Source organism: Sitophilus oryzae, unplaced genomic scaffold, assembly GCF_002938485.1.
Source record: "Sitophilus oryzae breed Bouriz unplaced genomic scaffold, Soryzae_2.0 scaffold_41_pilon_pilon, whole genome shotgun sequence".
NCBI classification, from domain to species: domain Eukaryota; kingdom Metazoa; phylum Arthropoda; class Insecta; order Coleoptera; family Curculionidae; genus Sitophilus; species Sitophilus oryzae.
Window position 1 is genome coordinate 4,883,325 of NW_022146996.1, and position 18,179 is coordinate 4,901,503.

At 33.3% G+C, this 18,179-nt stretch overlaps 1 protein-coding gene across 1 annotated transcript in view; it reads right to left on the bottom strand.

Annotated features, from left to right (window-relative positions):
• Positions 1-2,014: 2,014 nt before the first annotated feature.
• Positions 2,015-18,179, bottom strand: part of LOC115885763 (homeobox protein OTX1-like) — a 66,136-nt gene continuing 49,971 nt past the window's right edge. Inside the window, exons 4-8 of the mRNA XM_030904773.1 lie at positions 16,712-16,863; positions 6,943-7,124; positions 5,563-5,671; positions 4,045-4,266; positions 2,015-2,842 (exon numbers count right to left, since the gene is read on the bottom strand). Coding sequence (XP_030760633.1) covers positions 2,762-2,842; positions 4,045-4,266; positions 5,563-5,671; positions 6,943-7,124; positions 16,712-16,863 — 746 coding nt within the window. The 3' untranslated portion in view covers positions 2,015-2,761. The remainder of the gene's footprint in view (positions 2,843-4,044; positions 4,267-5,562; positions 5,672-6,942; positions 7,125-16,711; positions 16,864-18,179) is intronic.

Consider the following 18,179-nt stretch of genomic DNA (forward strand, 5'->3'; position numbering starts at 1 on the left):
GTGAAAACCTGTAGAGAACTTAGATTTCACCTTTTCGATAATTAATAGCTTGCAGAGAAAAACATTTAGGAAACTAAAGATTCTACACACAGATTTGTCCTAGCCCTCTTACTTCCTGAAATACCGGGCAAATTTGAAAATTTTGCATTTTTCGACACCCTTTTTCGACGGGCCTCATATCTCGGTTATCTTATAACTTATCGAAAAGGTGAAATCTGAGTTCCGTACAGTTTTTCACGTCGCTGAGATCTATCATTTTCGAAACATCACTCATACTCATACTTATGTTTTTTTTTTTAATTGGGACACTTCACACACAATGGGATAAATTTCAAATATTCAAACCCTTATAACTTTTGTCAGGAGAGTGTGCAAAATTCAAAAACAGCTATGCGAAATTGTGCAAGATTAGCCGATTCGTTTGATATAAACAAAATTGAATTTCGTAGCTGATGGGGGGAGGGGGGGATTGCAAATTTTCAAACCCTCATAACATTAATCAGGATGGTGTGCAAAATTCAAAAACAGGTGTGCAAAATTGTGCAAAATTATATGATTGGAACAAAATCAAATTTAGTTACAGATGGGGGGGAAATTTCAAATGTTTAACCCTTTATAACTTTCGTCAGGAGGGTGTGCAAAATTTAAAAATGGGTGTGCAAAATTGTGCAAAATTAGCCGAATCAATGTACATATAAATAAATCAATTTCGTAATAGATGGGGGGGAACGGTCAAGTTTGCCCTCCGTTTTAAAAACGGTTTCTTTTAGGTAAGTGTGCAAAATATCATTTATGGTGTGCAAAATGTGTGCAAAATAATTTTATATCTATTCTTGAATTTCCTCTAGTACGGGGGGCAAACTTGACCGACCCATACTAGAAGGGTTATGCTGGTTTAACATTAAATATTTTTTAAAGATAATTCCTGCTGCTTTGTCAATAATATTGCATAACTAAATGTCTGCCTAACAATGAATACATATTTACATGAAAACAATTACAATGCTTATTTACAATATTCTACTGTAAATGATATGAATTTTCTTGCACTTTTCTTTAATAAATTTTATTCGGTGGAATTAATTTCACCTAAAAGGAGATTAGAGAATGTTTCAAAAAACACGTGTCAACTCTCGTGGGGAGATTCCTCAAGTAAAAATCATATTTATTTTTTATATCAACTTATAGATCGGATTCTGCTTTATTTCGTAGCTGCAAGGGGTTAAGGTAGGGTTGCCAACCGTCCTCTATTCCAGAGGACAATCCTCTTTTTGATCTCACTGTCCTATTGTTCTGTCCCGTATTGATTTGGTTCATTTAGGCAAAGTTTCAAAAAATTTGTTTCCCCTATTCCTCTTTTTTAACTTCTCGTCCTCTATTTTTTATTTTGAAAGTTGGCAACCTTAGGTTAAAGTCTTATTTTTTTTCGATTTGTTAGAATTTTCTTTCAAGTGCTTTTAATAGCGATTCGAATTAAATTTTGAGGGTAAAAGTTACTATCAGTGCGATATATTTTAATGATAAAAAGTTTCGACATACTTACTAGAAACTTGGATATGGGTTATCATTTGAATAATATTATAAAAAAACATGTGTGTCGTTCACTTTTTTCTCTTGTTAGTAAAATTGTGTAGACCGTTTTAGACAATTTTATTGTCTAAAATTAATAAAATTGTTGTAGACAATTTTATCAATTTGTCTTAATCCTAATCTAAGAGCAACCTTTAAATTTTTTTAATGGCATTAACTGGCCAAACTTTTCAATAACTAATTATTGATTCCTCCTTAAAAATATGAAAAAAGTTCCTAGAAACATGGGTGCGGAAATGCATAGTTCTAAAGTTACAGGAAGTTAAAAGTTTTAAAAAATAGGTCTTTTGTTATTATCTTAAATGCCATTATTTTTTTTTAATTTGCTATAGCTGGCACTTAACATCACTGTTATAAATTTCAATAACATTTTATAATTAAATTAAATAAATAATTTATTAATTTTATTTTCATTTTAATTTTATTTATTGTGATTAATAAAATTGCGTTTATCTCATCAAGGAGATCGGAATCGACAAAATATCAAGAGACAACAGCATTAAACGATCTACAAAAGGGATAAAAGTAACGCACATGTTTTTATTTTAGAGTAAAATTCGAGTGATAACCCATATGCACATCCCTGGTGAGTCTGTCGAGCCTTTTTTTAGCATTAAAATATATAGTACTTTTAATAACTTTCACACTCAAAATTTCATTCGAGTCGCTAAAAGCACTGAGAATAATATTACTTATAATACCTAAACAGAAAAATATGAAGACTTTAATCACAGTTTAAAGAATATATACTTTATAAATATATTCTTTAAACGTATATTATATTCTTTAAACTGTGCTTTAATCTCTGCCTGTAGCTAAGAAACAAAGCAGAATCGGACCTATGATGATATAAAAAATAAATCTTATTTTTATGGGTGGAATTTCGATCAACACGAGAGATGGAACATGTTTTTTAAAACACCCTGTAATTACTAGCCTTAGTTTATTTTCAAGAAGAAAGATGTTTTAATTTTCTTGCTACATTTTATGGCTTCTGCAGGCAACCTAGTTCTAGACAGATTTTTGTGTTTTCTATGAAAAGAAACTAAGCCAGACATGAACTGAGTTTAGATAGAAGAAACTGTGAGAAGAACTATGGATTTTTTAAATAGGTAACTTGAGATAATCTATGAGTATTATTATTATTATTTCTACTAGTTAACTGGATGTTTCATTTTCGATCCCAGGTACTGTTGTATAACCATGCAGACTCGTCCCTGCCTTTACCCCAACTTGACTCTATACCATTTTCCTGCAAAAGATTAAAAGACAAATTTAATATTACGAAGTATTTGGTTCTTTTCTTCAAATTAACGTACATAATTGAATATTTAGAGATATCTACTTAAGTATTCAAAATTTAAGGAAATTAAACTAAATCGTTTGATACAAAAGGCTGAAAAAGCTCCATACGATATTTCTTATCTGACATTTATACAGTGTCACAGATCAAAGTTCGCATCATCATCATTATCAACCAGCCACTAAAGTCCACTGCTGGATGTAGGCCTCCCTCGTTTGCTTCCATAACTCCCTAACTTGAGCTATTTGTATCCAGTTATTGTGGATACGCCTTAAGGCGCCATGATATCCAGTTGGAGGACGGCCTCTGCTCCAGAATGCATCATGTCTTGGTCTCCATTCTATTATTTTCTTCGTCCATCGGTCATCGTTTAGCCTTGTAATGTGCCCTGCCCAATTCCATTACAAAGTTTCAAATTCCCTCTATAGCATCCATGAGTTTTGTTCTGTCTCGTACTTCGATATTCGGTACTTTGTCTCTCAGAGACAGACCCATCATTGATCTTTTCGTTGCTCTTTGCGTTATTCTGATTTTGCTTACTGTTTTCTTGGTTAATGTTAGGGTCTCCACACCATACATTAGAACAGGTAGTACGCATTGATTGAATACCTTCCTCTTCAAATATATCGGAAGTGCCCCTTTGAATATGTATTTCAATTGTCCATAAGCGGCCCAAGTCAGTCCTATTCGTCCAAGTTTGGTTATCGCGGTTTATACGTATTTCGTGTCCCAAGTACTTGTAAGCAGTTGTTTCTTCTATTTGATATGGGTTAATATATGTTCCACCGCCAATTACTAGGTTTGTCATCAACTTGGATTTTTGGGATGTTGATTTTTAGTCCCATTTGTTCAGAAGTTGCATTCAATTTTTGTAACATTTCTTGGGCTTTATTTACACAATCGGATATCAAGACAATGTCATCAGCAAATCGCAGATGGTTCAAGTTTTCGCCATTTATATTTTATACCCAATTTCTTCCATTCTATCTGTTTGCACATGTATTGGAGCAAATTATTAAAAGAGATTTTGTCGCCGCAGTGAAGTCCGCATCATACGAAACTATTTTTTATTTATTGACTTAGGTAAAATATGACCAACCATATTTTTATGAGATTGAAGAAAGATATTTTTATCTGTTTTGCGAACTTACCGAAAACTGAGAATGGCTCATTCCAGGTGTGCTGAGGTAATCCATATTGGAATAATAATAATTATTATAACAGTTTGACGATGAATTCGTGGTGGTCATAATGCCGCTCTGCGTTGTGGCGCACCATCGATGTTGGTCTATCGGGAAACTGTCTATGGATGCCGGAGACCATATACTGGAATTTGCTGGATTGGTATAAGTTGAGGAGGTGGCAGACGCAATCTAGAACAACGTGTAAAAATATACAATTGATAGGCTACATTGTTGTTTTCGTTAACGGTAGCTGGCTAGAAATTTGACTTTCCGAAGCTTGATTTTCATGCATCCGTTATGCGTTGATAGGATGCCGATGGCCCGACGCGATACGGCTCTCTGCTTAGTCATAGCGTTTTCGCGACACTTTTCCTCCGTAATTTTTTTACTCCAGCCCGTCGACGGAGAAAGATCTTACGATAACGGACGGTTTGGCACTTTTTTGACATATTTAATCTAACATTAATAAAAATACAATAGTACAAGAGCTCAGGGTCTATTTTTCATCCGGTCGGGCCCTAAGGCCCAAGCAAAAATTCGGGCCCTCTTTTCCAATAAAATTCAAAAATTCAAGAAATTATGAATATTTTAGAACCTTTAATGGACCCCCAGATCACCGGGCCCAAGGCCCGGGCCGCCTGGTAAAATAGGCCCTGCAAGAACTATAGCAACGTCGGGAAAACAAGACTTTTAAGAAAGCTGGTTCTTTAATATATTTTTTGCTATGCTCTCTTTCGCTATGCTGGCCAAATTGCAGGCCGTCTGGCTGTCGGTAGACTACTGCGGTTCACTACTGTGCATCACATTTGTGCAGGGTATCCCATTTTAGTAGATATACAATGATGCGATTTTCACATTACTTTGCTACTTTTTTATGAAGTAATAGCCTCCTTGGTTCCTGAAATACAGGGCGAATTTGTGATACGCAGTAGTGAACAGATGCTGAATACAGATATGATGCGCAGTAGAGAACGCAACGTCTACCGGCAGCCAAACTATCCGCACACATCACATGTTCAGTAGAGCATAGCGAAATATATATTGAAGAACCAACTTTCTTAAAAAATGTTCTCGAAAACATTGCTAGCTCTTAGACTATAAGTAAAACAGCGAAATCGTTATGGAAATGAAAATATAAAATGACACCAATCACAAGCAAATCGTATATCTGATGAACGGGGGCATGAAAATGCAATGAATTTAAAAATTGCGTAATTTTCTAACCAATCGAAGTCTTTAAATTCAACCAATAAAATTAATATCGTATCATCGTATCGTCGAAGAACGGATGCATGAAAATCAACCTTGTAATTAGTAGAAATGTTAAAAACTAATCTACACATTAGATCAATAATCAGTTACATAAGATTGAATTACCCCTATAAAATTACCCCCAGTAGGGTTATAAAAATATAAATTTTAATTAAATAATATTATTATTGTGTGTTAATGGTGGTAATATTTTATTTACTATAAAGTACTTACGGTTGGTGGACTAGTTGTACTACAAGGAGCTAGCATTTGAGGTTTGACGTAGTTCGGACTGTCCCTAAGATGGGACGCTGGGTGTACTGAAGGGGAACCAGCCGATGAACTGTAACAACGATTACTACAATCATATTTTTCAGTCAATAGATAAACAGAAATTACATAATTTTATATTTTTTTAAATTCGTCACTTATTAAGATTGTGATTTATGCTATTTATTTTATAAATATGTCTATACCCTTGTCCTTAAAAAAATCCTGGGTATTTCGCTACTGAAACTTCTTTTTTGTAAAATGTCAATGCGTAGAATTCAAACGAAAATTAGTTATACAGGGTGCCTGAATTATATTGGGGAAGCTTTGAGAATATATTCTGCAGATAAAAATAAGTAAAAAATTCGTTTGTAAATTTATGCCCTAAAATGCTTCGCTTCGGAGATACAGGGTGAACAAGTTTTATTTTTATTTAGACTTTTTCCAAATAATTTCTTAGCTAACGGCGATATTTGGATGAAACTTGTTTAGGTGTTTTTTGACATGAGAAATTCGATTTCTATATCAGTGAATTCCTACTTGTAGTGGGCGATGTATAGGGCTACATATTTTTTAGCTGTTTTGGAGAGGTATAAAAGAAATAAAACTATAACTTCTACATCCTGTATCTTCGAAACGAAGAATTTTAAGGCATTTATACAAATTTTTATACTTACTTTGATCTGCAAAATATGCTGCCGAAGTTTCTCGAATCCCTAATTCCATGCATGGTCCGAATTGGACCACCCTGTATGACGCTGTTATGGATTTTTTGTTGGTTACGCAAATTTGTTTACGAATAAAAAACACTGATCTATATAGTGGTATTTTACATTAAATAAATTCTTTGTTTTTTAGATTTGTTTCAGTGGCGAAATACCTAGAATTTTAACAAGAAATGCTACCTATTATGTATAAACAAAAGGCTATTATCAAAGTTTTAATAATTATATATACATTTATTTGAATATTAATTTTTCTATGATTCCCAAATATTTATATTACTGAAGTAAAATGTTTGCATATTTACAAAAAAACAAGAAACATTTATTTTTGTAATTTCTTTAAAAGAGAATACCAAGTAGTTTAGTTAGTAGTGGAAGTGGCGAAATACCTATTGAAGGTATACCAGGACTTTTTGAAGAGATGAATCCGCCATGGAGATATAGACATAGTTAGACACATTTTTATTTGTTAAAAATATTATTTTTTAATGAAGAAAATGTAAGTAAATTAACAATTAGGAGTAATATATTACAATATAATAAAAAATGCATTATAGGTAACTATCTTTTTATTCGAATCGCGTATTAATTTTACTTTATATAACTGAAAATCGCTTACCTAGTACTAGTATTATTGTTACTACTTCCCGTAGAGGGGGGCGTTGTGGGAGACGGTTTTGTTATCATCGCAGTAGGGGTAGTTTTCGTTTTTATCCTTGCTGTAGATTTCTCCGTACTTTGAACTTGATTATGCTGCTTCTGTTGCTGACGACACTTAGCCCTTCTGTTTTTGAACCAAACCTGCAATAGCAATAAATAGTATGATAAATTATAATCCTAATAAAAATAAGTGGGAAAATCATAGTCGAATTGTTCTGTAACTTTTCGACTTTAAGACAATGTGCGTTCCAGAATTTATTTTATTCATGATACACCACTGTCTAAAAGAATTGTTAGATGGTCAGTTCAGTTTTCTTAGCAGCATTTCTCATGCAAAGATATTTTCGTCTGACGCATTACAGATATTACACATTTTAATATGGCAACACTGTCGCTTTCAGTTCCCACCATCCTCGAAATGCCTTCCCTGGCCGAATTAGAGAAAATAAAAAGTCCCTAAGTGTTTTATGCGTTGGTCCTGCGATTGGTGGCTCCACCATACAGCACTTGAGACGTAAGGGGAAATCAAATCAGCCTTGTCACGTATTCGCCTATTAGGTTGCCTATCTTCACAACTCTTTCATCCCAGGTCTTTTTATTCACTACAAGAGTAATTTGGTTAGCATCGATTATATTTTCATTATTCAAATGTTCTCTAATAGTTCTCTAATTATTGCTCTAAAGAAGGATTACCACTAAACCTATATTTACACAATTGTAATAAGTAAATCGTGAAGAGAAGAATACATGATAAAAACTATTCGATTGGTTTGGTCGAAACGGCAGAGAATTTCGTTCAGTCCGTTTTGTACTCGGTTTTGTACAATGACTAAAGAATACAAAAACACAAAACACCCGAGACCAAACTGTTATCATTCTTCCAAACAATGCCGTAACACATATTTTTCTTAACATAGCCGCTTGAAGCAATATTTATATTTTTGATAAATGTTTTCACTACGCCTATGGTATGCGGTGATATCATACTATTTAACTACGAAAAAAAAAACGCATTAAAATGTTAATAAAAGGTACAAAACTAGTCTCGACATATAGCACATATCAAGTACATATAATCTGATATAATATCAGAAAAATAATTATCGAATTCGATAAGAAAACTAAGAAAACTCTAAAAAGGAGTGGACCTATTTTCCTATGAAACGTTATTATTACGTTATTAAATTATTTTCCTATGAAACGTAACTCCTGGCTCTTTCTTATCATTGCGCCTTTTACACTTGAAATCTGAACCAATTACCATTGTAATAAAGTTTATACAAAGACTTCACTACACAAACAAACTATTAAAAATCGCTAAAACTGTCGCTGATGGCCAGCTGATGACTCATTCGTTACTTCTAAAAAAATTGTGTCTAACTAAAGTCACAAATTCTGCTGCAGCCCGTATATGGGCGTTACAATGACTAAAGAATCCAAAGACAAATAACACCCGAGAGCAAATTGTGAAAATATCACCAAACAGTGCCGGCACACATATTTTTCTTAACCTAGCTGTTTGAAGAGATATTTATATTTTTTGATAAATGTTTTGACTACGCCTATGGTGTATACGGTGGTATCATACTAATTAATTACGAAAAAATAACGTATTAAAATATTAACAAAAGGTACAAAACTAGTATCGACGTATAGCACACATCAAGTACATATAATATCAGAAAAATAATTATCGAATTCAATAAGAAAACTAAGAAAACGCTAAAAAGTTGGAGCGGACTGTTTATTTACCTATGAAACGTAACTCCTGGCTCTTTCTTATCGCTGCTGCTTTTACATTGAAATTTGAACACCTAATCACCATTGTAATACAGTTTATACAAAGTTCACTACACACAAACTATTAAAAATCGCTAAAATTGTCGCTGGTGACCAGATGATGACTCATTGTTTGCCATCAAAAGAATGGCGTCTAAGGTCACAAATCTCTACAAATCGTTACATGCCCTTGTATTCTCTAATCATAGGTTTTGTAGTATTTGAAATTCAGTCCATTTTGTAGAATTTGACTTTTCGAAACTGAAAACATATTTCTATTTATGTTTTTCCAAACAAAACTAGATGTAATTGTGTCGGTTTAATGGAAATGCGCCTTAAGGAAAGGCATTCCTCTCCTTCGAGTCACCTATATATCGAACGTGTGTCGACAATAAAACCTCCGTAAAAAGCGGGGCAACAAAGTGCACAATAATAAATCAGCGAGCGAGCGAGCGAAGAGTATAAAAGGGCGCCGTTTACGAAACTATTAATTTTACAGTCGTCGGTCGTTAGCTTATTAGCCTCCCAGTGTTATGCGGAGACACGTTTCGCCCACAAGCTATTGTGGGCCCGCTGCGTCGGACACCCTTACTTTTCACGCCGATATACCTTGTATACGAGCTGGTAGGACGGGCACAGTGGCGTTCACAGGGGAGAATTTCGTTGATTGTCGTGTGGACCACCCTTTAAAATTTTATTTGAAGTACATAGAACTCCATTGCCGTGTTAACGAAAAGCCCTTATCTGACACGCTGAACAAGTTCTTGTTGGTTAAAAGATTGTAAATAGGATACTTTTATACAGGGTGAGTCTTAAATAAGTGCAAATATTTTCAGGGGTGATATATTTCGACTCCAGGAACACGTCTATGAGTTGTTTTTGCAAAAAAATTAGATCTTGAATATCGTGTCATTTTCTATTAAATGTTCCGGTATGTTTTAGAAAACTTTTCAGAACAGCCAATTCATCACAAATTTTCCAACGGTATAATTTGTTATTATCTATAATATTACCATGGTTACAGCACTAAAAGGGATTCCAGTCGCTCTAATTTTTTTTTTAAATAAATCAATTTTTTTTTAATTTTCAAACTTGAATAACTCGGTTATTTTGGAGTTATTTGAAAAACGGTAAAGAGAAAATATGTTTCTTATATCAAGATCTACCAGCCCTGAAAATATTTACATTTATTAAGACTCACCCTGTATGATGAAAAAAACGGCGTTAGCGATGAATGCGAAATGAAGATCGCTATATCATTTTATATTACCTAAGATTATATGGGGAATGTCATCCCGATGTCATCCCACGTTTTTTCCAAGCCAACCGGATGCCATTTTTTCGATCATACAGTATAACAGTCATTTTTACACTTGGTGTGGAACAATATTTCATTATAATTCTGAAAATAATGGAATCTGCTTCTCATTTTGTTGGAAATGCACACAAAATATCAAAGGTAACACATTTTTTGTATCTAGTAAAGACGTTTTTCCTTAACACGGGAGTAGATTAAAAATTTAGGCATTGTAGTTATACAGGGTGTAAAATAAAACACTAATTCACCAGTTAGCACCATCAGTAGACGAATAAAACAGTTGTTTTAAGCGAAAAACAACTATTTTAATCATCTGCTGATGATGATAAAGTGGTTATTAGTTTAGGTTAGGTTAGGTACTATTCTCAGTTTAGCTACTATCTCCTTTGTAGATGATCATTCCAATTCAGAAAAAAAATCACAACTACTTTCAAACCACAGAAATTCTTATATTTAATAATAATATATATTCTTATTCGTAAACAAAAAAAATGTAACATCCAATTTGACAATGACAAAATCATATTTTAGCTGGTATTTTAATTGTAGCTTTCTCTGGACCCTATTATACATTTTTAGTAATTTGAAGGTAGATTTTTGGAAATAACTTTTAGATGCTTATTCCAAATAAACCGAAATTCTAGAGGACAGTACAACTTTAACGCCTCTTCAAAAAAGTTTAATAAAATTTTTGCATAAAACCATCTAGGTAGATAATATTTGACCTTTTCAAAATTTACATGGTATTTCCTATGTCCCGCTTTCCGATGCACCACACGGTACACGGTATACTCAGAGTTAAAAATAAAGAATTTTCGGTAGATTTGTATGATTTTCTGTTGTAATAACAAAGTTCTTAACACATTTTCTCTATTTTTTTAATTCGATTTTTTTATTTTTTTTCACTAGGCTTTATTTTTTTTTGGCTTTTTATTTTCTTTGACTAGGCCCCTGTTTGGAAGCATTTTTTGAAAAATTTGAAACATAATATTCTACAATAATTATCAAAGATACGCTACTGAGTGAATATACTACAGACATATTAAACGAGTCTCGTTCATTTTAGATTCTTTTATTTGGTTTGCAAAATCTCAATTTTTAAACCTATTCAGTGTATTCAGTGTTCTAATACAGGGAAAATGATTTAGTGGTTGGCATATTCTAACATTGGTTGGCATATCCATAACATTTTTAACCAAAAAAATAAATGATTTAAGTCAATATATTACGAAAGATTTTTAGTTCTATTTATTTTCTTTGAAACTTCCTACTGAACACAAAGCAGATTTTTTTAGTTGTTCAGTTTGTTCATTTTTTATATCCCAATAGCTACAAAATGTAAATGTTAGATAATTAGCATCCAGTACTTTTTAACTAATAAACATGCCTATTTTATACTAAAATTGTTCAATAGTCTTAAAGAGTTTTCTCTCCCTCTCCAATCATTCCTCATAGCGGAGGCTCGTGAATTATATGAGAATATCCTTTGTTTTTTAAGATTTTTCCAGGCTAATCTGCCTTCAGTTCGATGGATAGCTGAGTGTAGGGGTAGACCCGTTGTTTGTCTTACTTGATCCATCTTGTTGAGAACCGACAATGTAGCATTTTCATTTTCCAAATGCTATTTTGTTTTATTATAGACAGTATTTTATTATTGTATCGATATTCTTTTTACATTTCTACAACACTTAAATTTCGGAACGCTCTCTATCAAAAATATTGGATCGTACCCTGGTGTATCGACAAGACGGGAAACGTCAAAATCGTCACCTCGGATTTGGCCGTTGCCGAGGTCACTGTGCCATCTCTCAATAAAATTTATTTGGCTGGTATTTTTCACTATATGGGGAAAATATTGTAATTTTGTTATCCGAGAGATGGATGAAGGCCCCATATAACTTTTGATTGTTGGGATTTTAATGGATCTATAGTTTTGGTAAGATTTTCTTTGGCATTCCATTCGGTAGAAAAAACCTTTACATGCCTTTCTTGTAGATTCCAGTTTTTTTGATGAGAAGTGTCCAACCCATATTTGAGAAGAAATGTTAAATTATTGATTGTGTGCCTTCACAATGAGGTAAATTAATACCGTCGTAAATTTTTCAAGTTTTTTAAATGTAACGTAAACTTATACCGTGCATTTCTTTTCAGGTTTTTTTGCGTATTTTCTCAACGTTTTTCTACGTATTTTTCTTCAGAGTTTTCAGTACATTTTTCTTCAAGTATTATTAGATATTTTTCGAGACGTTTTTCTACAGTTTTCTACACTTGTGTCTAGAAGTTTTTCTACAAGTTTTTCTTGGAGTTTTTCAATCACCGAGTTAATCAGTAGCAGCCTGTTCGGTTAGATTTCAGCCCTGCACCCCTCTGAAGAGAAGTTGGATGCAGTGATGTTTTTTTTATCATTAAGAAGATTCTTTTTTAGTATAATTTGGTATACAAGGCGAGTATATATTTTATAGTAAACTAAAATTTTATTAATTTGATTTTAAATAATCATTAGTGTGTTAAGAAATTAACTATTCTTAACATTTTACATTTAACTGGTTAAGTACTTGCCTTCAGCATTACTTTAACTCTTAATTTATAAAATTTAACGTTCTGTTACATTTTATTTTTTTTAACACTTTAAGTATTTGCCTTCAGCATTGCTTAAATTTTACTTGTATTTGATTATTAAAGTAACCATGTTATATTGATTGATTATTCGGATTTAACATCTGTTTATGTTAACCTTTATATCATTACGATCTTTGACCTGTAAGGGCAATCTTTGGTACAGATTTTAATCTTTGTCCCATTAACTATATATAACCAAAAAGGTTCATGAATCTTCATAATAAGTCAAGTCAAATTTAAATATTTATTATTCGAATATAACCAAGACCGTCTCTAAAAGTATTCCTTTTGTATTATAATTGTTTGAATAATATTTGAAAAGATATAATTTGATTTTAAACAAGTTTTAAGACAGAGTTTCTTAAACATATTTCTTGTATACTAATGTACATAACTGCTGTGCCAATAGGTACTGAATAATTTCTAACAAGAAACAAATCTTATTTTTTTGGGTATTTGAATTGTTTCATTGGTTGATCCAGTTTCTCAAAATATTTAATAGCAATACTAATTATAGTTTCTACTCAATTAATACACTTGTACAAATTTTCATATTTCAGTTTGTACTATCCTTTGTAAGTATCAGAATCTTTTTGAAATAAGTGGCGCCCTTTGGTATGCAGTGTAAGGTATAGGTGGGTATCATATTTTTAGCCAAGTGCTGAAGCAAAATCTTGTTCCCACCGCCTCCGATATAAGAGTAGCCGTTCGCAATATTTTGACTTAAAAAAATGTTGACTTAAAGTTTTTGTTACAACCTCTACATCTTTTTCCTTGGACATCACCAGTTATAATAATTTTTTCCATGTTTTAGGCAGGTCTTCGAGCAATGTGTCCAAAGTACTCGAGGATGCGTTTCACACAGATACCATTAAGCTGGAAAGATTTTTGTAGGGTTTTTCCTCTGTCCACGAGACATTAATTTCGTTTTTTGGCGGTTGATAGTCCCATCTCAGCACTTTCATTTTCTACTCGCAACAGAAATATTCTTGTTCGCCATTTCTTCTTCACTGGTCGCAATTAATGTTGTGTCGTCTGCAAATCGTAAGTTGTTGATTTTAGCTTCTCCTACACTGATAACTGATACCTCCATCCCAGTCTTCCAGAGCTCTCCACAAAATATATTCCCTATATATATTAAAGAGGATGGGTGAGAGTATACACAAAAGAGTTTTAGTTCATTTTATATTTAGTTTTCAAGTACCAAATTGTAAGGAATTATGTTTTTCAAATTGTTCTTTTATTCAATATTTTAGAGTGTTCATTATTTTCCTTTTATTGGCTAAATTGTTCTTTTATTCATTATTTTTAGAGTTTTCAGAATTTTTCTTTTGCTTTAATTTTTCTCCAGGAACAGACAAATTGCAGCTTGTAATGTTTTTTAAATTGTATTTTATTTTTCTTCTCTTTACATGTATCTTATGCTTATGGGGCTACAAAAATAACTTACTTTTATAACAAAACACACCGAATGCCTCAAGCCTCAAATAATATAATAACAGGTAGACCAATTCTCGAACCTCAGAAATACGAAAAATATGTCTATATTCGTGTCGCTGGTCTCATTCATTCCGAACATTTCTATTTATATTTTGAAATTTGGAAAAAAGAATGGGACAGAGTCCCTTAACATCCGAACGCCCTTCAGTTATAAGCTGGAATATTCGTTTGTGTACAATACAGCAGAAAGAAAACCTACGCTGTCGTTCGAGCTGTCAGTGCGGTGCCCCGTTCTCGTTTTCACTGTTTATAGGGATTCCTTTTGTCGCACGTTGTCGCACGACTTCTATTGATTTTCAGTTTAGGTCGAATTTGATATTTTCTTGTCATCGGTATCGGTATAGTTTATTGTGCTCGCGTCACTCGCTCGTCCTACCTCTGTTTGCTTTGCTACATATATCACGGTGTTATATTGTCGACATTATTGTTCCTGTAAAAGTGTTCAGATTCTCCCCAGGAAGAACTGCCCTCGTATTTATAGCTTTTTTTAACCATACTGTTATCATCTTACATTTATAATAATAGCTAAAGGTAGTATCAGACATAGCTACTTTTGTTGCGCAGCACATTAAAAAACTGTGCAACTTAATCTGCTGCAAGTGTGAATACCTAGGCAACCTGCAACGTTGCGATCGCAGCTTGGTTGCGTAAGCTATTTTTTTGTTGCGCGCAGTTTAAGAAATAGCCGTGTGTGAACAGTTATTGAGGAAGGTTGCAAGCGCAGCAAAAGATTACTAATCAGTTGAAACTTTTACTGCGGATATAGGTGCAGTATTCTCTTGGTATGCCCGAAATGTATACACTTTTTTTCTGTTAACGCCAGGATTTATATGTAGGTATTTAGTAAAGAATTAACCGACAAATTGCGAAGTCAAAACAAGCGATTTGGAACAGAGAACAAGTAAAATATTTAATGGAAGCGGTAGAAACAAGGGAGTGTTCATGGGACGTAAAAAGTCCATTCTATCACAACCAAACGGAAAGACGAGCCGCTATTTCGGAAATTTCTTCTGAATTACATATGCCCGATGAAGACTTCACACGTTGAAAGAAAAAAGAAAATTCACACGTTGCGTGCACAATATTCGAAAGAACGTTCAAAAATTAAAAGTTTCAAATCAGGTTGCGGAGCAGACGAAACCTACAAAACTAAAATGGGAATTTTACGGTAGGCTGCGGCCAAAATATGTTGCAAAAGTAGCGCTTTGGTGTGAACATACGAAAAGCATGTAGTGTCGACCTGCAACTTTTTTTAGGCAGCTGCTGCATAAAAACTGCGCGTTTTGGGCTACTTTCTGCTAGTGTATGAACACTGTATGCAACTTTTGCAGCGGCTGCCAAAAAAATTGCGCAACAAAAGTAGCTCTGTCTGATACTACCTTAATTTCGTACTGCCTAACAGTGAAGTGCGTGTTTTTGCTCTTTCAACAATCTTGTGGTACCGATGACTATCGGTCGTCCGTACCTCAAGATTGGAATGAGACCAATCGATTTGACAGTTGTAATTTGTTTTCTATATTTTTGTTCGCATTTCGATTCAAAAATTTTCTATATCGGGTGCGTCTCAAAAGTGACTCACCCCTATAACTTTTTTATTTTTTTAGATCAAAAAATGAGATTTGGTATGTTAGTATATGAAATAAATTATGATTGAATGACGTATACAATTGTTTTCGGTCACTTCCTGTTCCATCACCGGAAATGACTAAGCTTTTGATTTTTAAATAGCACCTACGGTATTTTTTCACTTTATTCAATAGAAAATGACACCCTGAATAGAATGACATATCACATGTCAACATTTTCGCATACGGTTTATTTCAGATTGTAACATCCGGTTAATAACGACAATTGGACTCGAAATACCAAGTATGTGGCACCAAATTATTCGTAAAGAAATGTTTTTTCCAAATATGCTTATGAGCCACCCTCATTCCATTTGAAAAAAAAATAGATATAATTAAAAGTTCGATTCGGGCATTTTTGAACTGGCCAGAACAAGACACTAAAAACATTAGACGATCAAATCTATTTTCCAAGGCTCCTTGATTAAAAATTTGTGTTTTTAACACAGTCATGGTACTCTAGATGATTGAAATTTAAAACACGATTTTCTTCTAAGCAAAAATATCAAAAGTTGATATATGATTTGTCATTCTATCCAGAGTGTCACTTTTTACCGAATAAAGTAATAAAGTAAAAAATGACCAGAGGGTGCCATTTAAAAATCAAAAGTTGAAATAACTTCCGGTGAAACAGGAAGTGACCGAAAACAATAGAATGCGTCAATCAATCCCTAATTTATGTCGTATACTAACATACCAAATATCGTTGTTTTTATCTATAATAGAAATATTTTTTTAACAATTATTTCATTAATTCTTAACAACGAATAAAAATATCTATTCTTATTTATATACAGTATGTCCCACAAAGCAACAAATGATAACATAAGTAATAACATATTTTTTTTCAAATAAAGACAATCTGAAGGAGGATACATTTGACTTACCTGTACACGGGATTCTGGCAAATTTATCTTTAAAGCCACTTCTTCCCTCATGAAAATGTCTGGATACCTCGTCTTGGTAAACAGTGTCTCCAGAACATCTAGTTGAGCTCTTGTAAACGTCGTTCGTTCCCTTCTTTGCTTCCTTTGATTACCTAAAAGATAATATTTGTAATAATTCAAATGATCGACTAATAACCAATTTATTTAAGATGAATATAACAGAGCATAAAGAGAATTTTTGCCATAAAACACAATTTTGCTGTCTTGGATACAAACACAACAAAAATTTAAAAGGATACTACTTACTTGAACATATTTTAAAGTTTAAAATAGGTATATTCAAGTTGCAATATTGGCCCGTATGAATAAAAATGAGCAAAACCTTCTATTACGTTTATGAATAAAAATGTAAGTAAAAGGTTTTGCTCAAACTAGTATTATATGAAGCATGAGCATCTACTCACGTTTAAGTATTTGCTCAACTTGTTCTGAATAAAATGTATGCTTTGCTTACTTAGTTGAGCATTTGCTCCAAAATTTTTGATTCTGGTTAGTAGGAGATGCACCTTGCAATAAGCTGGTCATAAAATGGCAGAATTCGTGAATTTACGTGCACAGAAGCAATACAAAGTGCGAAGAAAAGCTAATTGGCGAGATTTTAAATCTCTATACAGATTTCAAGAAGAAAATGTAAATTGGATGGCAACGTACTTTTTGGGAGAAAATCTTGAAAGAAGAGCAGGCGCTCTTTCTTCAAATCATAAAATGAAGGTTTTCTTGCGATATATGGCCAATCCTGGATATCAGATGGGTGTAGCAGAAGAATTGGAAATCACTCAGTCGACTGTTTCAAAAACAATTTTATTTGTAATGAACAAATTAGTTGAAAAGTCCCATTTATGGATCAAATTTCCGTCAACCCGACCTAAAATAAACGAAGTACAGCAAGCGTGGCAAGAAAAATTTCAGTTTCCAAGTGCTATTGGAGTGATTGATTGCAAGCAGGTTCAGATTTTGAAACCGAATCAACACGGTGATGAATACATCAACAGAAAGGGATTGGCGACTTTAAATGTGCAGGCCACATGTAACTCAGTGGAAATGTTTACTAGTGCTGATGTTAGTTGGCCGGGTTCTGTACACGACGGAACAATTTGGAGGAACTACGATGTACGTGTAACTATGCAACAGTTTCCTGGTGCAGTACTACTGGGTGATGAAGGTTATGGCTTAGAACCGTGGCTAATGACTCCGTTTAGAAACCCTAATAACGCATTGGAAAGTGCTTAGAACAGACTGTTTAAGAAAGAAAGGGTTATAATTGAAAGGTGTTTTGGCCAACTTAAGCGCAGGTTTTCAGTTTTGAAATACATGTGTCGAGTTAAATTAGAAAAAGTTCCATCCGTCATTATTTGTTGTATCTTGCTTCACAATATTTCCAAATACTTGGAAGATGCTGATTTTGAAT